At 46.4% G+C, this 20,428-nt stretch overlaps 1 protein-coding gene across 5 annotated transcripts in view; it reads left to right on the top strand.

The window, feature by feature from the left end:
* Positions 1-20,428, top strand: part of LOC146184560 (tudor domain-containing protein 1-like) — a 279,793-nt gene that overhangs the window by 64,841 nt on the left and 194,524 nt on the right. For all 5 annotated transcript variants that reach the window (XM_084609423.1, XM_084609424.1, XM_084609425.1 and 2 more), the window contains exons 4-5: positions 9,206-9,246; positions 11,776-12,052. In XM_084609423.1, the coding sequence (XP_084465549.1) occupies positions 9,206-9,246; positions 11,776-12,052 (318 nt within the window). The remainder of the gene's footprint in view (positions 1-9,205; positions 9,247-11,775; positions 12,053-20,428) is intronic.

Genomic DNA, 20,428 nt, shown 5'->3' with positions numbered 1-20,428 from the left:
AGAAGAAATGAATGATGAGGTACTTGCCGAAAGCATGCAAAATCCTGATGTCTGTGATGATGGTTCCTGTGAGCCAGATTTGTGTGACGTACCCACTGCGAAGGAGGTGATAAACGCAATCTGCGTATTGCACCGTTTCGTCGGCTCGCACGAAGGAGCATTGCATGATCTAGCTTCATTGGAGTGCTGTGTTATGTATTCGCTCGCGTGGAAACAAGCAGCAATTACGCAGTTTTTTACTGTAAAAGAAATGCCTGAAGTGTGAGTTCACCTTCACTGATATCTGAAGCCTTTTGGTTTCGTTTCTGCATCATTTGTGCGAGCCTTCATACAAAACTTGCATGTAACGAAAAATTGCGAACTTTCGTCAACTTCGTTATATCCAGGTTCAACTGTAGTGCCATCTCCTTTCCTCCCCTGGCGCAGCTGCTCCTCGCATTTCGACCGTGGCTCCAGCTACGCGGTGCGGGGCTGGTGCGCACTCTCCGGAGCAGGCGCCGATCTAGGCGGCTGTGCACCGGTAAAAGCACTGGCACCGGGTCTCACCAGAGTATTTCAGCTTGCATTTTGTCGCTATGTGTTCAGGTTAAAATATTACTCGCTGCTGAAACATCAATACCAAATGTTGACGGTGATTTCCCGGCAACATAGTAGTCAATGTCTTGCACTATATGTACGCAATTTCAGCGTTGGCTCAACTCACCTTCACCTCCGTGCATCCGCAGTTAGTCACCCGTTGGCCAAACTGAGCAGCATGCTTTAAAAAAATTGTAACTAGGCGACTGACTGAAAAAAATTAGCAACTGCCTGTGTATGGTTTTTTTGCAGCTTTAATTGGTTTGCGAGCTGGTGGTAAACTTGAGAAGCGTGACAGCAGTTGTCTTCCATGCATTTTCAACTTCAGCTGCAGATCTATCAGCACTTGCATGCGTGGTGGGTGAAATCGAGAACTAGCACACCAAACGAAAGCAAAGCACGAAATATACGGCTTTATCCCGTTGCCTAAGAGCCGTCAGTTTCATTAAATACGGTGACACACTCAAAACATGCAGTTATCTTCCATTCACGACAAACACAACGCCTCAGAAAGCATGGCTGAGTAGCTAAAAACCAAGGACCTTATTTTATACTTAGATGTATACCGTGAAAAGGGTAAAAAAAAGATACGACGCGTGGCCATGTGGCACTTGGCAAGGAGAAAAAAAGAGCAAATCCGTACAGAGCGTGTGGCGGCATAATAGTTTAGAGAAGCGTTCCTTTGCGTCGCATCTCGATTCATGGATGGTATTATAAACAACCATTTGTCATCATGCGGTTTGTCATCGTGCTGGACCAGAAAGTGGAACATGGCATTTCGAACGAAGCAACCTAAAAAAAAAAAACAGCATGAAAGAGGCGCGAGTCGTAGCAAAACACACAACGATATGCTCCGCGCGCGCTGTTTGGCACCAGGGTAAAGGAGGCAGCCAACACAAGCAAGAAAAAAAGCACGCGAAAACACGATGGTGCTCGGCCAGTGGGAGGGTCAAATGCCGAAGGAGAGCGCCGGAGAGGAGGCGGGCGGCAATCTTCACAGATTGGTGCTACTTTTAGTTTATTGAGGGGCTTTAGTTGCACAGGCTTGTTTTAAGACCATGACACGAATATTTTATGTGTTGCAGTTTGTACTTCAGTGAATAATACAAGAGTCCGTGATTGTTTACAACTTTTAGTGCCTGGGATGTTCTGTAACTATCCTCCAAAAATGCGATCGAGATCATGAATCGGAAAGCCACCCAGTGACACAGACTATCTTATAACAATGCTTGCGTGACGTCACGAGGAGGCATACAAGCCATAGCGTTGTCTGCAATGAGGGCTACTGTGTCAAAGGACGTGTCTCCTGCCCTTTTGTGGACAATTGATGTAGCGATCGTCCTTCATATATTGAGTAACTGATGTGCTGCAGCGCAAAAGTGGCAAGAGTAACTGGGTGTGAAAAAGAACTGAACAAGGGTAAATGGGGTACGCCTCAGTTCGCAGATGAGCCAACGTTTCAACAAGTGGACTTGTCTTCGTCTGGGCATAGCGATCATCACTGGCAGGGGTTTAAATACGCTTTTGCTTCCGAAGAAGAAAAGCTGGGGAGGGGAAAGTGAGTGTGAAGGAGTGGGGAGGAGAGGATGGGTGAGAAGAAAGTGGGTCATGAAGTGAAAGAAAAAAAAACAAAATCTTCAGTATGTACTTATCAGCCTAGAACCAGGGATTCTGTGGCCTACAAAAGAAGTAAAAGCTGCAGTACCAGGAAAAACTACAATGCTGGGTAGGGGATTAGTCATCACTAAGCCAGTTTGGTGCCCATACACCTTACAAAGGGACAGGCTATGCAAAGGGCTCTGATAAGGCATATATGGCATATATCTAGGGGGACAATTCTTAAAAGGAGGGGGTAGGGGGGGAGTACAAAGTCACAGGATAATAACCGCACAGTGAACCACAACTGACAAAGAAAAATAAAAAATAAAATATAATAATCTTAAGTATGTATCTCAACCTGGAACCAGAGATCCTGTGGCCTACAAAAGAAGTAAAAGCAGCAGTACCAGGAAAAAACCCACAGTACCAGGTAGATGATTAGTCACCACTTAGGTGGGTTTGGTGCAGATACACCTTAAAAAGGAAGGCTTTGAGAAGGGTCCTGATAAGGCATATATCTAAGGGGGACAATTCTTAAAGCTTTCCACAAAAGGGGGGGAGAAGTACAAAGTCACAGGATAATAACCGCACAGGGAACCACAACTAACATGACAAAAAAAATAATAATAAAATAGTGTTTGAGGACAAATTCAAGCAACCAGTGATAAGGAGGAAATGTGTTTAGAGGAATGTGTAAGGTTATGCTATTGCAGAAGGGAATAGAGTGTACATGCATTGTGAATAAACTGCACAATTAGCGCTATGTGAGATGGTTTTCCGGAATAGTTATGATGGAGAGGGAATACACCTAAGGGATCCTAACGTTCCCTTAGATATTATTCCTGCTGGTTCCAATGTTCTAAATTTATGAATTAGATATGCCTCTCTATATTTTCTGTCCCTTGCAGATTTAAAGCCTGACTGGAGAATATATAATTTATTTTCTTCGAACTTATGGTCTTTTTGATTGAAATGCTGGGAAACTGCTTTCGGGAGGTTTTTGCCTACGTCTGCCCCATGTCCATTAAGCCGTATGTTCATTGGTTGTCCTGTCTCTCCGATGTACTGTTTATGACAGGAGCATTCTAGAAGGTAGATAACTTTTGAAGATGTGCAGTTAAAGCCTGATTTTATGTGAAAAGTGAAATCTCTTGCATTGCTTTTAACCGTGGTGTCTTTTTGTATATGACTGCACGTCTTACATCTAGGTTGAAAGCAAGGGTGTGGTTGTGTTGGATGCTTGTTGTCGGGTTTAGAATGTACTAGAATATCTCTGAGGTTTGCGTTACGTTTGTATGTTACCTTTGGTGCCTCTGGAAATATTTTCTTGAGGCGTTCATTACACGCGTTAGCATGGAATGGTATTTCCGCAGAATATTGTTTATGTTTGGAAGGGCATTGAAGTATTTAGTTACAAAAGAAGGCTGGCCTTCGGTGTGGACCTTTGGTCGTTTCGTGAGCACATCGTTGCGGTTTAAAGTGCTTGCTTTTTCGAGGGCCGTATTAAGGGAGTTACCGGGATAGTTCCTCTGGATTAGTGTTGCTTTCAATGAATGTAGTTCGTTTGGGTAGTCACTGTCATCGCTACATATTCTAAGCCGTGTCGCCTGTCCTTCAAATATTCCTTGCTTACAATGTCTTGGATGATGACTCGTAAAATCTAGGTATTGTTGCTTATCTGTTGGCTTTCTGTACAAAGAAGTTTAAGTTTTCCATTTTCCACTGACACCGTAGTGTCGAGAAAGTAGACTTTTAAGCGCGTCGAAAGCGGACTGTCTCCCGGCCGAAGGCAGAGCAAGTGCTTCCTATGGTTCGCACGTGCGCCGTTCAACGGTCACCGGCCTCCCCTTGTTTTGTTGTATTTTTCGATAGAAAGCTCCTTTCTCGCTGCTCACTGCCTTGATAGAAGCGTTCATTTTTACTCCAGGAGGTGCGCGCACGTGCTAGCACCGATAGCACCCGTGATGCAGTGATACAAGCGGCGCAGCTTCGTGCTTTGGTGGCCACCGGGGACCGTGTTACCGTGTGCAACTCGCTGCTGTTTGTCTTTCTTTGTTTCCCCTTGTCGGTGTGAGAGCAGAGGCAGACTTAGGCCGAACTGTGACTTCGTGCACCTCATTCTCAGATCCATCTGCATCAAAATCGTGACGCGTAAAGCATGGCAACTTTCAAGTGCACTTTCGACAATCTTCCTTTTATCTGATGTGAAAATGTTCGCTTTGATTTGCAGTTTGTTTATCACTGGTATTTTTTTAGATATTCGGTTTTTATGCCTTTTACTAATCTCTCCCTTCTGTTTTATTCTCTAATGAAATAAAAGCTTCTCCTTCATCCGGCAAGGGACACACTGCATTCTCCAACACATCACTGAGCTCATGCGACTTCTTAAATCAACCATGGGGCACACCAACCGAACACTGCACGTGTGTCATAGATGTGAGCAGGCAGATGAGATGGGTAGAATTCCTGAGTGCGCAGAACTGTTTCGAAAACTCACCCGCGCTGCCGTGCTGTAAACCGCATGCCAGCGCGCAACGTTGCCAGTGCAAGAAGCTGAGCTCAAGGAGAAGGCGCTCTCATAAAAGTCTTAAAATTGTTCACTGCCCTCAAACGCAAACAAGAAGTTGAAAGTGTTAACATTTAAAAAACGACATTTATAGAAATGTCTCCAAGAAAAAGCTGTACGGTATTGGCGCACGAAAATAAGAACATCAGATAAAAGGAAGATGGTCGAAAGTGCACTTGAAGGTTGCCATGCTTTATGCGTCGCGATTTTGATGCAGATGGATCTGAGAAGGAGGTGCACGAAGTCACAGTTCGGCCTAAGTCTGCCTCTGCTCTCACACCGACAAGGGGAAACAAAGAAAGACAGACAGCAGCGAGTTCACCCGTGATGCAGTGATACAAGCGGCGCAGCTTCGTGCTCCGGTGGCCGCCGGGGACCGTGTTACCGTGTGCAACTCGCTGCTGTCTGTCTTTCTTTGTTTCCCCTTGTCGGTGTGAGAGCAGAGGCAGACTTAGGCCGATCTGTGACTTCATGCACCTCCTCCTCGCACCCATGATGCAGTGATACAAGCGGCGCAGCTTCGTGCTCCGGTGGCCACCGGGGACCGTGTTACCGTGTGCAACTCGCTGCTGTCTGTCTTTCTTTGTTTCCCCTTGTCGGTGTGAGAGCAGAGGCAGACTTAGGCCGAACTGTGACTTCATGCACCTCCTTCTCAGATCCATCTGCATCAAAATCGCGACGCGTAAAGCATGGCAACCTTCAAGTGCACTTTCGACCATCTTCCTTTTATCTGATGTGAAAATGTTCGCTCCGGGGACCGTGTTATCGTGTGCAACTCGCTGCTGTCTGTCTTTGTTTCCCCTTGTCGGTGTGAGAGCAGAGGCAGACTTAGGCCGAACTGTGACTTCGTGCACCTCCTTCTCAGATCCATCTGCATCAAAATCGCGACGCGCAAAGCATGGCAACCTTCAAGTGCACTTTCGACCATCTTCCTTTTATCTGATGTGAAAATGTTCGCTTTGATTTGCAGTTTGTTTATCACTGTTTTTTTTTAGATATTCGGTTTTTATGCCTTTTACTAATCTCTCCCTTCCGTTTTATTCTCTAATGAAATAAAAGCTTCTCCTTACTATTCAAATGGGATTAAATTGTGTTTAACAAGCTTACTGGAGAGGGATAGCAGCAGGCAGCATTGTGTCAGCCTGTTTTAGCATAAAACAACGTAAAGTGTCACTCGGGAAATTTTACAAATGCACTTAGGGAAAACCTGGAGAACTCGAGGAATTTGGGAACATCAGTTTGGTAGACAACCTGGCTTTGCTAAAAGTTTGTCAACATTGGCCTATCTGCCCTTCCCTAGCTTGTAGGTCTAGCAGTTCTACATGATTCATGTGAGGTTTGAATGGTCGTGGAGAGCTACTTCAGGAGTTTTAGGTAATGCCAACGGCCATCGAATATAGCTTTGGGAGTAGTGACCTCAAATCGAAGGACAGACATGAGTGTGCTCTCAGGGAGAGCCATGTTTTAATTATATATCCACAACTCTAACCAGAAGGGAGGTGTCATTTTCCCTCATTGTACACAAACCAAATACCTGCTCACCCATCCATTTTTCTTGGTGACAACCCAATGTTTCCTTTAAAACATTGCTTAAATTCCTATCGAAAGTAGGCTGTTTACATGCAATGTCCTATCGACGTGGGTCTCAGCCCGTTCCTCCTTGAGAAGACAGATGAGATCTTTTAAAGCATGTGCATATCCTTTAATTTCTTTCACAGTTCATTATACATTGCAAATGAAGTTTAGGCCCTATACACCACTGTTTTTACCCCGCCGGGGTGGCGCAGTGGTTACAGCGCTCGACTACTGTTCCCAAGGACGCGGGATCGAATCCCGGCCTCGGCGGCTGCTTTTCGGTGGAGGCGAAAAGCAAGGCGCCCGTGTGCTGTGCGATGTCAGTGCACGTTAAAGAACCCCAGGTGGTCGAAATTTCCGGAGTCCTCCACTACGGCGTCTCGCCTGAGTTGCTTTGGGACGTTAAACCCCACAAACCAACCAACACCACTGTTTTTAGTGATTTTATAGAGTGAATGAATTTTTAGGCCCTATACACCACTGTTCTTTATCCCTTCATTAAACCCCACAACCAGTGCATTACACCAACTTGAGTACACAGTTCACCTTGTGTTTGGCGCTGTTGGCCTGAGACGCCCTTGCGCCATTAAAATCCAACATCATCATCATCTCTGGGAAAGTCAGCACTGCGCAGACGGAGAACCTATTGCTGAACAACTCAAGGTCATGTTGTGTTGAAGAGCTGTTTTTCAAAAGTCTTGTGAACACAACATGGTTGAATGTTCAGCAGCTGGTTCTCCATCTGCGTAGCGCTGGCTTTTCTGAGAACATACTGATGTTCGTCACTGAGTCAGATATAGACTCAAGGCAGCAGGGATGGCCCCCAGGGATGTCGTGTCCGTGCCTTACATGCACAACTTGTTCCATTTTCAGAAAGTTTTCTGGAATGTCCGGCATTCTTGTCGTTTTCCCAGCTTCACAAAAGCCGTCTAGGATGTGCCGCATGGTTAACAGCTTTCATGTGAAAACCTGCAGATTCAGGCATGCCACACAGTTTGTGAACTGCAATGTAGGATTGGTTTATTTAATCCCACTGACTTGTGGCAAGTGCTGCATTGGACAAACAAGCCAGTGCTGCTAATGAGACTAGGTGCACAAGGCGGCAGTCTCATTTTTTATGGCCGGCGGCCACTTGGTGGCTTATTGCCGCAAATGAAAGGCAAAAAAGAAAAAAAAATGCATTCCACTTTTTCACTGCACTTAACTCTTTCGCTGTTACGAATGTACCGGTATGTTTTCGTGCTTTCCTCCCTCCTCCCCATAGTGTCACAGACGTACCGGTACATTCTCAAACGTGTGTTCAAAACTTCACGAAGCTGGCGCACTTGGACAGACTGCGCCATCTGTCAAATCTTTCTACAACTTCGTATTTTCGGCCCGCGTTGTGTTGGTGTGTATATACTGAAGAGTATGGAGCGACTGCACCCGCCGCCGCCTGCCTTCTTTGCTGGGGGGTGCAGTCGCTCCACGCGCGCTACTCTATTGTGCTAAGCGATCATGTGGTGCGCGCATTTCGCGGCGTGTGCATGTGGTGACGGGTTCAAGGGCTGTTCTGCCATTTGCTGCAGGTTTGCAGGTTTTTATTTTTTTCTGTTCGCATGTCTGCTATGACGCGTCACGTTCAGGGGCTCGCGCTGTTGCCTCTCCGATAGGTCGACACATGACTCGGTCGCTGCTTTCGCTCTCTTGCCGCACCCTGGCTTGCGGCTAGCAGCAGCAAAGGAGGTTGTTTTAGCCTCTTTCCATCTCCCTCTGTCATCTTGATTTCACAACGTGTCATCTGTCTCCGTTGTGCGGGTCAACGAAAGTGCGCCCTCCGTGAGCGGGGGGGGGTTACTTTCGGGTGGCTGACTGCGTGGGACCTTCGACTGTGGACTGGAGCGATGGCTCTTTCGATTATAAATACGAGTCGAGCTCTGATTCTGTCTCTCAAGAAGTATCGAGCAGTTTTTTTCTTATATTATCCTCATTTATCTAATTTATTAGGCTGATGATGATGATGTTAACACTTGCAGAACACTGAAATGTGCATATTCCGCTGGCTATGTTATTTGTATAGCAATCATAATCAAAAATCAATCTCTGTGCTCGTTCCCCGAAACCAAGCCTACACTGGGGGTGCGTCATGGCCAGAAGCGCCCGACGGCGAAAGGTTTAAGTACTGAAATGCTTCTACAAACTGCTTCCGAGGCTTTTTGCATCAGTAAGGCAGGGGACAAATGTGCGAGCATAGAGTTTATAGCCTTCACGAACTGAGCTTGATTACCCGTCAAAAAGCATGTGCATCAATCTGTGTTGACTTTTTCTGTTGGTTATGGTAGCTTGCTTCTTGGGTAAGGGAAGAGGCGGAGTAAAGAGAGGCTCCTGAGCATGTGCTAATGCTAATTGCCATGCTAATTGTGATTTGTGTTCAGTAAAGGTCAATTGAAGCCTGGTGCGCTGACCCATGAGTTTCTTTTTATTGCAGTCGTTTTTTGGGCTAGTTGCAATGTCTTAAAATGGGAGCCACTCACTAACAATTGTTGCCTCTCCAAGGATCACTAAGATCACATCCTGTGGTAAAGTCTTCCGAAACAAAGAACTTCAGAATGGGGTTTATTTCGAGCACCGCGCAGCAAACACTGGGTGGGCGTGCCCTTGTGACATCATTGATCAAGGGTTGCTAGACCAGCCAGTTGTTCTCCCAAGGGATGAACAAAAAAAATTATACATTTTTTAATTTTGCGATTTAGCTTAGATTTGGAAAAATTGTGATTTGACACATGGAGACTATAATCTGATGAGCAGTTTGTGTAAAAAACTGGCTCTAATGGCCCCTTTAATAGTGTCATCATGGTGCTAGTTTTTGTAGGGGCTTACTTGCTTTTCTCCCTGTGTCCCCTTTTGCAGAGAAAAGTGTCCTTTCATATGATCGTTTCACACCTGAAGATGTAAGTTTACTGTTTCCTACTTAATTTTCCTTTTGTAAGCAACCATCATTAGTTAATGTACAGGTGCGGACAAAAGTAAACTGAGCACACTGCTATCTTCTAACATTTATGAAGCTGTACCTAATTCATATTGGCAGCTGTGGTGTGTTTGGGCAGGTAGTAGATGCTTGCTTTCTTGTGCAATGTTTGAAGGGGAAGGCGTGATTGCAATTGGAATAGGAAAGCAAACTTTATTTACTTATGTCTGCACCAATACATTTCATTTGTAATGCTTTGAATGTGCCTTGGGAGTGATGCCTTGTCAATGAAGGTTGATTTGTATGGGATGTATATGTGATGACCGGTAGTGGTGTATGCAAGGCATTTGTACCGTGCTGTAAAATTGTGAAAGTTTTCATTGCTGCGCAGCTGTCATTCGGAGGCAGATGATCATTGCCTATTTTCCACCAAATAAATTTACTGCAATGCAAAGTTGCTTTTTCTTTTTCTGGTCGTTCAGTAATTAACCTGCAGATAAAGCGTACAGTCCATAAAGCGAGTCATCCATAATAACGAGTCATGAATAAAAACGAAAAGGATTTTATTGAGAAAAAAGAATTGCAATTAATGACTGCTTTTGTAAATAACGGTGTGCACTGGACTCAAAATCTGACAGAACATTGGCAATTTTGAGTGAATTATCCTTATCATTGTTGTCTCCGAAAAATTGTAGTGCAGTCTGAAGCGACTCTCGTACCATGACACGCGTGATGGTGGGATTTGTGTTGGTCGAACTTTCGAGCACGATCTCCTCACTGGCCGATGAATCAGTCAGAGTCCGATTCTCTACTCACCGCCACTTCCAAAATGGCGTCGTCACTGAAAAAATTAGCCACTAAGTAGCTGCTTGAGATTCTTCTGAGGCGAGGAGACAGCCGAGCTGTTGATACTAGTCCCTCATGGCTTGGATTGACTGAGATGGCTTTTGCCGCTTGTATTCACAAATTGTTTGCTTCGCGCTTACGTTCAGCTCTGTTCTTTTGCGTATAACTCCCGTCATGCCAAAATCCAGACTCATGTTGAGGGTTACAGGCTCCTGATGCTTTGCACTTTCTTGCTTAGTTAACCTTTCTGCCTTTCCGTTCTTTTGATTCTCTTTTTTTTGCCTTGTACTGTTTCCGTAAGGAAGCGAGGGAGTCAAGTTGGCAAGCTGCTATGCATGAAGGCTATCGAACATCCCATCTTGGTGCCGTTTCTTTGTGTTCCTATAAAACACACTGCAACACTGCAAGCTGAAGTGCAGTTTAGAATGACAGCTAGCAGACTACGAAGAGCTCAGACCTTGTCAAGGCCACATCGTTGACTTAAAGTGAAGCCAACATGAGGAACCGCCTGAGGTGCAAAATGTGGCAGTTCGGCAGCGTAACAGGGTCGAAAACCAGGAGCATGAGAGGGAAGCACGTCCAGGTCGGGACGCCCGGTCTCGGTTGCGTGCTCGTACATCGCCTTTCTTTTGTCGCCCTACTTTGTGAATGTGTCTTAACTCTCACCGAAAAGCGTTAACGGCTTCATGGAACACATGCTGTGCTTTGGGAAAGAAAACTTCAGTTCCCGCCGCCACTGTAGGCGTTTGTCTTTCTTCCTGTCATTTCTTACGCTTTTACCAGCCTCTCTGTTCACGTTCAGCAGAATTTATTGCAACCGCATGTTGCTGTTTTCCTGGCTGCGGCGGCACTGCCACTACACCCAGAAATCTCCTGGTGCCTCCTTTCGGGGTCTTTCTTACGCCGACCCTCGGTTTGCTGTGTATGTTCATCTCTGCTCTTGCGCTCCCCCCCCCTCTAAAACGGCGATACGCCCGCTTTTGTTCTTTTCAACCCCACAGGAATCGTTCAGGCATCCAGCCGTATCGGCTGTTGCGTAGGTTCGCGGCCGGCGTGCCCTTCTTTAACTTGCAATCGGACTCCTCTGCTTTTTTTCCAGCGCTGTCCATATTACAGAGACAAAAATACATGGGCCCAAGTGGGCCGTGTGCATTCTTCCCCTGGCCATTGTCCAGACAGCGAGTTTCCATATTGACGAGGCATAAGTACACTGAAAAAGTTTCGTCCCCAGAAAAACTGTCTATAATTCGGGTCGTCCTTACTAACTGGGGTCATATTAACGGGGCAAGACTGTATTTTGCAGTCCCTTTAGGTTTCATTATTAGTGTATAGTTATCTCCGTTGCATTCAGACAATGTTGATTACTTTTTTCGCTTGGACAACCTGTTGGAGACAGCTGCTGGAGTAAACATATCTATTCCTTCCCCCTATTGTTTCGTTTATGCTTTTAGCTGCGCCTGCATAAAGAAGTAGTGGCTAAATGCTATTTGCGTGCACAGGTAGCCATGAAGCAAATCATGTTTAGAGGGGCTCTTGATAACTGGAACAAAAATGTCCGGTCCCTCTGTGAGCCAATTGTATTGTGTTCCATAAACATGCGGCTGCAGGTATGCATTTTTCCTTTCAAAGTACTGCCCCTACTCACTGCACTGTTCTTTGCTTACAGCTTAAGACCATCCGCGTAGATGTGGGGCCCAAGCCAGGCAAGCGACGAGTGTACTGCACCAGTGGCAGTAGCAGTGACCGAAGTAGCCGAAGCAGCTTTTCTTCCGACACCTCAGTTCAGACCTCCATTTTGGCTGACAGTGATGATCATTGGCCCCCTGACGCAGACGCAGGGAATGTGCAGGTTTCTATCAAAGCCAGTGGCCAGGGGGAGGAGGTGCGAAAGGTGGTCATATTGGAAAATTCCGAGCAAGAGTGTGTCCTTTGTGGTGCATACTGTAAGTGACTTTCGTTCTTTGCGTTGTTTTCATTGTCAATGTACAGCAGGTTTTGTGCTCAAATTGGATGCCTTTCATTGCCTTAATGCGAAAGCGTTACTTTGCTATGTTCAGATTTCTGTCGGCAGATCGTGTCCGCAGCAATTGTGGGTAATTGAGAAGTGTTAGATGTTAATGAGTGGTGTCAATCGATAGAGGCTGACGTAATGTTGCTGCAGAAAAGATAATTAGGCCAATAAGTTGATTAGGTAATTAATTACAGGCAAAAATGTAAGTTGTCCACAGCAGTTTTAATTGACAAGTCGTAGAAGTTAATGAGTGGTGTCAATTGTTAGAGGGTGATTTAATGCTAGCTGCGAAAAAATAATTAGGCCAATAGGTTAATTAGGTAATTAATTAAAGGCAAAAAATGATAAAGGCAAAAATGGTCTCATTAGCGAATAGCTTGGCACCACATTTGAATGTAGCAAATACTAAAATAGTAAATTAAATTAGTCAATTAGGGTGACGTCAAAGATGTGACTTCATGCAGCCAGAAGTAGAGCCAAAAAAGGGGCATAGGAAAAGATTGGCACGCAATTTCAAAGTACCGAAGATTAAAAAAAAGGAAACAAGAAGTGAAATAATGTGATGTCAAGGATGTGACGTCACGCAACCAGAAGTAGAGCCGAAAAAAGGCATAAGTAGGGATTGGTGCGCAATTTGAAAGTATCAAAGACTAAAATGGGTAAACAAGCAGGGAAATAATGTGATGTCAAGGGATGGTGACATCACTCAACCGGAAGTAGAGCCAAAAAAGGGCATAGGAAGGGATTGGCATGCAATTTGAAAGCACCAATGGGTAAACAAGAAGTGAATTAAGCAACCAGAAGCAACCAACAGCAGCATTCATGCTTTCGCATTACTCCAATGCAGATTCTGCAGTGCTCTTTATTTGGTATGAAGCCGCATTTCTTCAGGTAGCTTGCATACTAAAGTGGGTGAGTGTCTGAGTAGTTCTTTCAGTGCTCAATAAATGTATTCCAAATAGGGGCGATTGAAATATTTAAAATTTTTAACATAAATCGAATGTGTTGGTTTTGGTTCATGTTTGATTTGAGAAGTTTATACAGTCGAACCCGGTTATATCGAACCAGGATACATCGAATTTGGTTATAGCGAACTCACGCAGTATCCCCTTGAAAATCCCATGTAAAAGTATAGAAAAGCCGCGTCATATATCGAACTTAATTTCACCGGTCGTTCGATATATCGAACTCCGCACCACGCACTGGAAAGTGTGCCTTCCCCAAAAACGATCGCATCACCCTTGGCCGTTTGCAACGCCACGCGCGGAAGAAATGAGAGGGGAAAGTTCAGCGACGGCTGGTCTGGGCAGCGCCGAGCCCATTCCCCAAAGGCGCGCATCTGCAATTATCGTTTCATCGTTTCCCGCTAGCCAACACATTACGTTTGCAAGGATGTGCCCATCCTTTTGCCGAGCTATCTCTCTCCTTCAGCACGCGCTACGCATGCCTCAAGGCAGCTCAGCCCATTTTCAGACAGGCGTCTGTTGCGAACCCTCTGCGCGCGGCGGCTGACGTGGCTATGGCGCCTGCGGACGTTAAAAAGCGGCAGCTCTCTCTCTTTTTTTTTGTTTTTGTTTTGCGAGTCATCCTTTCTTATCGTGCTGTTCGGACGTTGAAAAGCGGCAGGTTTTTTTTTTTTTTTTGCGGGAGTCGTTTATCCTTGCATGTATGAATCAACGAAAGCACGCGTCAGCTGCTGCGATCATGAGGCGTGATAAATCGAACCAGGCTTGTGCAATCAAGCCTTCGCGGGCACTCTGCCAAGCTTGCTCCCCGCCACCGCAGGAGCTATCAAAAGATAAACGCGCCCCGACATTATCGTGGCGCAGCATCTTGGCACGCTGCCAAGAAATGAGCTGTGGATGAGAGGACCGAAATGGACTGACGCGCGTCATCGACATGCAAGCGAAAACGCTCGCGATTTCTGCCGCGGCGACACAGAAACCTTGTTTTGAGCTGCCGCGGTGGCTCGAGCAGCGAGAGGGACGCTGTTCCAACAAGTTTGAAATTTTTACGCTCTGTCGCTGCTGCTCGTTGCTGAGATCGCTCAATCGCTTGCATGTGAGCGAGCTGGCCTTAACGCCTTTTTTTTTTTTTAAATTCTCTGGTGCAAAAGTGGAGGGTGGGTTCATTATGTGAGTGGGTTGATTACGCGACAAATACGGTATCGTTTTTTCGCATCGTAAGGGCCGTCACAAGCCGATTTTTGTATATCGAATTATCGATATATCGAACTATTCCACGATCCCCTTCGAGTTCGATATATCCGGGTTCGTCTGTATACAGTAAAAGGTCGGTTATTCGTCTCCCATTAATTTGGAAAATCGGATAGTTCGACCTTGGCGCCTGGTCCCCAGAATTATGTATAGGAGTCTATGGGACGAAACTCTCGTTAATTCGGACGGATTTGACCACACAACGGATAACTCGGACAACTTCGGGCAGCTACCGAGGCTCGAAAACGAAAATAAGACGAACGTGGCGCAACAGCGATACCCAAAAGCAGCATTGCCATGGACATCAATTAATCAACTTGGCTCGACTTGTGGCTGGATGGGCGCTTTTTCTTGTTTTTTCACGAGTCGACGTTACTGGCGGTGCCATTTTGTCGTTTTGCTGCTGTCGGTGCGCTACGCTGTTGTATTGAAGACTGCTCGCTTTAGTGCGGCTCATTGCTTCTCTGTTGTGCGCTGGTATCACCGCACTCGCCCCCGATGGCAACACCGGCGAAACGGCCGAAGAGCTACGAGGCCAAGGACTTGGCTACCAAAGTGGAAATTTTGCGGGCCCTTAAGAACGGGCTCTCTCGACAAGAAGCAATGAAAAAATATGACGTTAAAAGGAGTACTTTAAGCACATATGTAAAAAATGAAGAACAGATTCTTCAGGCGTTCGAAAGTGAGAAGTTCCAAGCGTCAAGAAAGCGTCTGCGAACAGCAGCTCATCCGGAGTTGGAAGAAGCCTTGCTTCGGTGGGTGTCAACTCCCGTGATGCAAACCTCCCTTTGAGTGGACCCCTCATCATGGTGCAGGCCGAGAGGTTTGCACTGATGATGCATATCGATGGATTGAAAGCGTCAGAAGGGTGGTGTGCGTGCTTTAGAGACAGACATGGTCTCGTTTTCAAGACTGTGTGCGACGAAAGAGGTGCCGTCAACGAAGATGTTGCCAAAAACTGGAAGAACGCTCAGCTGCTGGAACATATCGCAGCATATGATCCATATGACATTTTTAATGCTGATGAAACAGCACTTTTCTTTAAGGCATTGCCTGACAAGACTGTGACAATGAAAGGAGATCCCTGCATCGGAGGAAAAAGGAGTAAAGAACGAGTCACCGTTCTTTTAGCCACAAACATGACAGGGACAGAGCGCTTGCTGCTTGTCATTGGAAAGTCACAAAAGCCACGATGCTTTAAGAACGTGCCTGCTCTTCCGGTGGAGTACCGGGCTAATAAAAAGGCCTGGATGACATCGGAAATTTTTCGCGGCTGGATACAAAAGTTAGACCGACAGTTTTCCGCAAAGAACCGCAAGGTGTTAATTATCCCTGACAACTGTAGTGCACATAACAGTAGTTTTTTTTTTGCCGCCCAACACTACATCGGCCCTCCAACCGATGGACCGAGGTATAATTCAGTATGTGAAGACTAAATATCGCAGGCGCGTGCTGGAACGCATGCTACTGTGCAATGAAGTCGGTAAGCAGTACGACGTGGATCTTCTGAGCGCGGTCAACATTCTTGCCTACGTTTGGAAGAACACGCCTGCGCACGTCATCGCTAACTGTTTTCGACACAGTGGCTTCGTTTTGCCTGAGCCCTGCAGTGACACAGTGGCAGAAGTGTCACCAGACGACAATGCAGATGACTGCCCGGATTTCGGAGGTGTGCTGCCGGATGCGGCGACACTCACCGATTACATCAGCATTGATGACGGCGTTGCTACAGCCGGCTCTCTGAGGAAGAAATTGTCCGGGATGTACTGCACGGCGAAGATTCGGTGGAGGAAGAGGGGCTACGAGAGGAGCAGCCTCGGCCCCCTCGCACTGTGAAGGAAGCAGTAGAGGCCCTCGTTGTGTTAGAGGAATTTTGTTGGGGCACTGCAGATGGCATGCGCGCTGCTGAGCACCTGGAAGGACTGAGGAAAATAGTATCCGCGCAGGTTTCTGCGGGAAAGCAGACAAGCATCCGTGATTACTTTAAGTAATAAAGGTATGTTGAGATAAAATCGTGCATGTTTCTTTTTTTTTTTTTTTTTGTTCTCTCGATAATTCGGACATTCGGTTAATTCGGACATATCTTACGGTCCCTAGAAGTCCGAATTAACGAGCTTTTACTGTATTTTGGAATTTTCAAATAGTGCTCGACGATTTGTGAATGTCTGGCAGCAGTCGAATGCTGTGCTGACTTTCATAAACCTGGCATGGGAAAACCTGAATGGTTACCAATGCAGAGCTGCGCCGGGTGCTGTCACTGTTGTCCAGACTTGTCCAGTTTCCATTGCTGCTATACTTGTGTGTTCTTTCTTGTGAGAGCTTTATGGGGATGAAAAGTGCAGTCAACTTAAGTGGCAACAATGAGAAACACATTGCTGCAGTGGGCTTTATATTATGGCCGATTACAGTCTACGACTGATTTTTCGGACTCTCAATGGACTGTGAAAATGTCCGAAAAATCAGGCAGTCCGAAAACCAAATGTGCACCAAAAAAGCTCAGTTTATTGACCTTGAGGCAGGCAAAAGTCATAAATGCTTTTCTGCACCACGCTCCGCTTCCGTGATAACAGGTCCGCCCGAATTTCGGTGAGAGTCGTAGTGTCGCCATAAGGCAACTAAAGGGTTGTGACCGCTTGCATCAGCTCAGCTTGCGTCGGCTGCGCTGCTGCAGGTGAATCGTTGTCGTCGCCGCTCTCAGACTCTGCATGCACTTGACGAATAATTTCGGCATCTGTGAACCCAGCGCACAGTTCCAACTCCTGGTCCACGTTTGCGAACTCTGAAAATGAGACAGTCGATGGAATTTCGACACCTGCAGCGCGAAGGTCGTCAACGAGCTGCTCACCGCCAGACAGCTTCTTGACGACTTTCCTCGTCCAAAGCAGCCGACTCGTCTTTCAGCACAAATTCCGCGTGGTGGAAGCAATTGCACATCGGCGAGCATACTAAGTGCTCCAAGCAAATTGACAGAGTAGGTTTTCCCACTGTTGAGGCACACCACCACACGCGAGAGCAAGCGGGACTGATAGTTCACCTTGAGGTTTCGGTTCACACCTTTGTCCATCGGCTGCAGGACACTTGTCGTGTTCGGTGGCAAAAACTCGACGCGCACAGCCTTCAAGTTGTGAACGTGCCTGTGTGCAGCGCAGTTGTCAACGAACAACAAAACTCGGCGGCTTTCTTGGTCAAACTTACGGTCCAGTTTTTGCACATAGCTTTCAAAAAGCTGCTGTGTTATCCACGCCTTCTTGTTAGCCTCATACAAGACAGGCAGGGTCTTTACGCCTTTGAAGCACCTTGGGGCTTTCGACTTGCCGATGACGAGCATCGGCAGTTTTTCTGTCCCCGACACGTTGCTGCCGACCAAAACTGTAACCCGCTCCTTACTGTGTTTTCCACCATGGCAGAGGTCACCAGCAAAGGCAAGGGTCTTCTCCGGCATAAGCTTAAAAAAAAAGTCCGGTCTCGTTGCAGTTGAACGTGTCGTTCGGCGAGTACTCTTGTAAGAGCGACTGTAGCTTCTCAGAGCGGTAGTCTGCGACAACACTCAAATCAACAGCTGCACTTTCGCCGCACAGTTTTTTAAAACAGGTAGAAAAGCTTCTTGAAATTTCATAGCCAGCCGTCGCTCACCTTAAAACTTTCAATATTCATTTGAAGCGCCATCGTCCCAGCTTTTTGTTTGAGGAGGCCACCGGAGACGGGAACCTTGCTGGCCACTGTTGACTTGAGCCATACGATGAGGGCCTCCTCGAGCTTGAGGTAGGTGCCTTTGCTTACATTCTTCTGATGACACCCAGTCGACTTCTCCGCTGCTTCCAAAATCTTTTGCTTGTTCTTCATTTAGTCCGAAATAGTTTGTCTCAAAATCTAGAACTATTTCGCGACGTCTGCCTGTGATCGGCCACGTTCCACGAGCTTCACAATAGCCGCTTTCTTCGCCGTCGACATGGTGAGGTACTTGTCTCGCTTTATGGGTGCCTTTGAGGCCGACGACAGTATCGATGATTGCTTCCATCTCCATTACGAACCACTGGATCACAACACAGACTCCGTTGAGTGCTTTCTCGCTGCCGCGTTGCATGCAAAAAAAAAAAAAAAAAAAAAAGCTCCTCATATAATTTGGAACAGCTTCAGAACTGAAGCCAATACAATTAAATACAAGCCACAGTAGCGACCGCAGTAGCGACAGAACGCAGAATGATCATGGCTAGGCCTACTCGCCACGCTCTGCAACGCACGTGAAAGGCACAGCAAACACAGAGGAACAGGCAGTTGAAGCGATCAAGCTAAAAGAAAAAAAAAAAGCACTCCGGCAGCGCCGTTGTTCCGGAAGCGGAAGCTGCTAGGCAAATAATATAGCCTCGATCCAGTGTCAGCTTAGTAGAGTAGCGGCACGCAATGCTGGCACTGGTTTCGAGGCTATAGAAGGAAAAAGTAAACAAACAAGATGACGGCGACACCGCTCAAAATGTGTGGCAGCTGACCTGGCTGACACTTTAAATATTCGAAAAATCAAATAGCCCTCCCTAGAGTGTCCGAAATTATGAGCCGCATAATACATTGACTGTATAAGGTATGTCCTGGGGCGGGCAAAAAGTCCGAATAATCAAGCATGTCCGAAAAATTGGGTGTCCGAAATATCGGTCGTCGACTGTATGTACATGTTCTTATGAGATATGATGTTACCTTGGGAAAGTCTGAAACTTGAAGTCCAAAAAGTCTGTCAGCTTCTGTCTTAGAGTTCAAGTAATAAAGTAGAACCTGGTTGATATGGATCTCATGGGGTTGCGAAAAAAGGTTTTTTAATGAAAACAGACAATAATCAGTGTACAGAAGCATGGAAAAGGCATTTATGCGGATATGTTTATGGCCGCGCTGCCACAGTTTGCCACTCGGGTTGCATACAGTACGAGAGACTATTGTTACATCGGCGATAGCAGGCCACACGGTTCCGCGAACTTCTCGCGGTGCTTACAAGGCGACTTAATTGTTGTTACAATGCAACGTCAGTGACGCACTGGCCACACGCCACCTCAAACTGCTCCCTGTGCGTACATCACGACTAGTGATCGTGGAGTCATTGGTGTGCTGGCCGTTTACGTCGCCCATTTCTCGTGGTGTGTAAAGTGCAACAGGGAGTCGCAGCGTTGATGTGCAGGTCACGCACCGGCGAAAACTTCCTTACGCATACAGAAATACAGGTGATTATAATAGTGGCGACGTGCGGGCCACGTGCTGCTGCAAAATGCTCACAATTGGCGATCATGGAGTTATCGATGTGTGGCCAGTGCGTAGTACTCTAGCCTGTGATCGGGGTTCATTCGTGAGGTCGTGTCATCCGTAGGGGTGTGGGAACGTATTCAGAACCTCTGAAATTCGGCACATTGTATACAATGCACTCAGACTTGATCGAATTCAGATCATCCAGAAATTGTATCAACCAGATTTGTATCGCAGGGATTCTACTGCATGTCGCTTAATGTGCTGTTGTTAGATGTAGCATCATATAATCAGCTTTGCTCTTCAATGAGCAGAAAGAAAAGGCATTGAACTGTTGGATCAGGAGTAACGAAATGCAGGTCTTCTTTGTGGGTACGAATGCAGCTTGCATCTCTTTGGCATCTATAACCCCTCCCACGTACAGTAGAATCTCGATGATACGAATTGCAAGGGAGCACGCAAAATATTCGTATCATCCCGAATTCGTATGATTCAAAACAAGTCAACATCCACATGGGAATGAATTGAAAATGAACCAAAGTTTATTATGGCGAACTACTTGCGGCCGAAAAAGTCCATAATGCTTGTCTGCACTTTTTTGCTGTTGATGTCGCGGACAAGATCCGCCTGAAAGGCATAAAACCGTGCCGCGGTTTCGTTGCTCACGCTGCTGGCACTTACGGTGCGGCGCAGAACGTCCAAAGCGTGAAGAGTGTCTGCCTTTGACGGTGGCTGATCACACTCGTCATCAGCGTCACCATCGCTGTCAGGCTCACTTTCGCAATCATTCGCTTCATTGACCAAGTCTTCAATAGACCTCAGCCCACAGGTCGCGACATTGTCGTCCGCGGTAACGAAGTCCCGAACCG

This window comes from Amblyomma maculatum, chromosome 7 (assembly GCF_055883805.1).
Source record: "Amblyomma maculatum isolate TAMU_Amacu chromosome 7, ASM5588380v1, whole genome shotgun sequence".
In the NCBI taxonomy this organism is placed as follows: domain Eukaryota; kingdom Metazoa; phylum Arthropoda; class Arachnida; order Ixodida; family Ixodidae; genus Amblyomma; species Amblyomma maculatum.
Note: the sequence above shows the minus strand (reverse complement) of the source record. Positions and strands in the feature narration are given on the sequence as shown.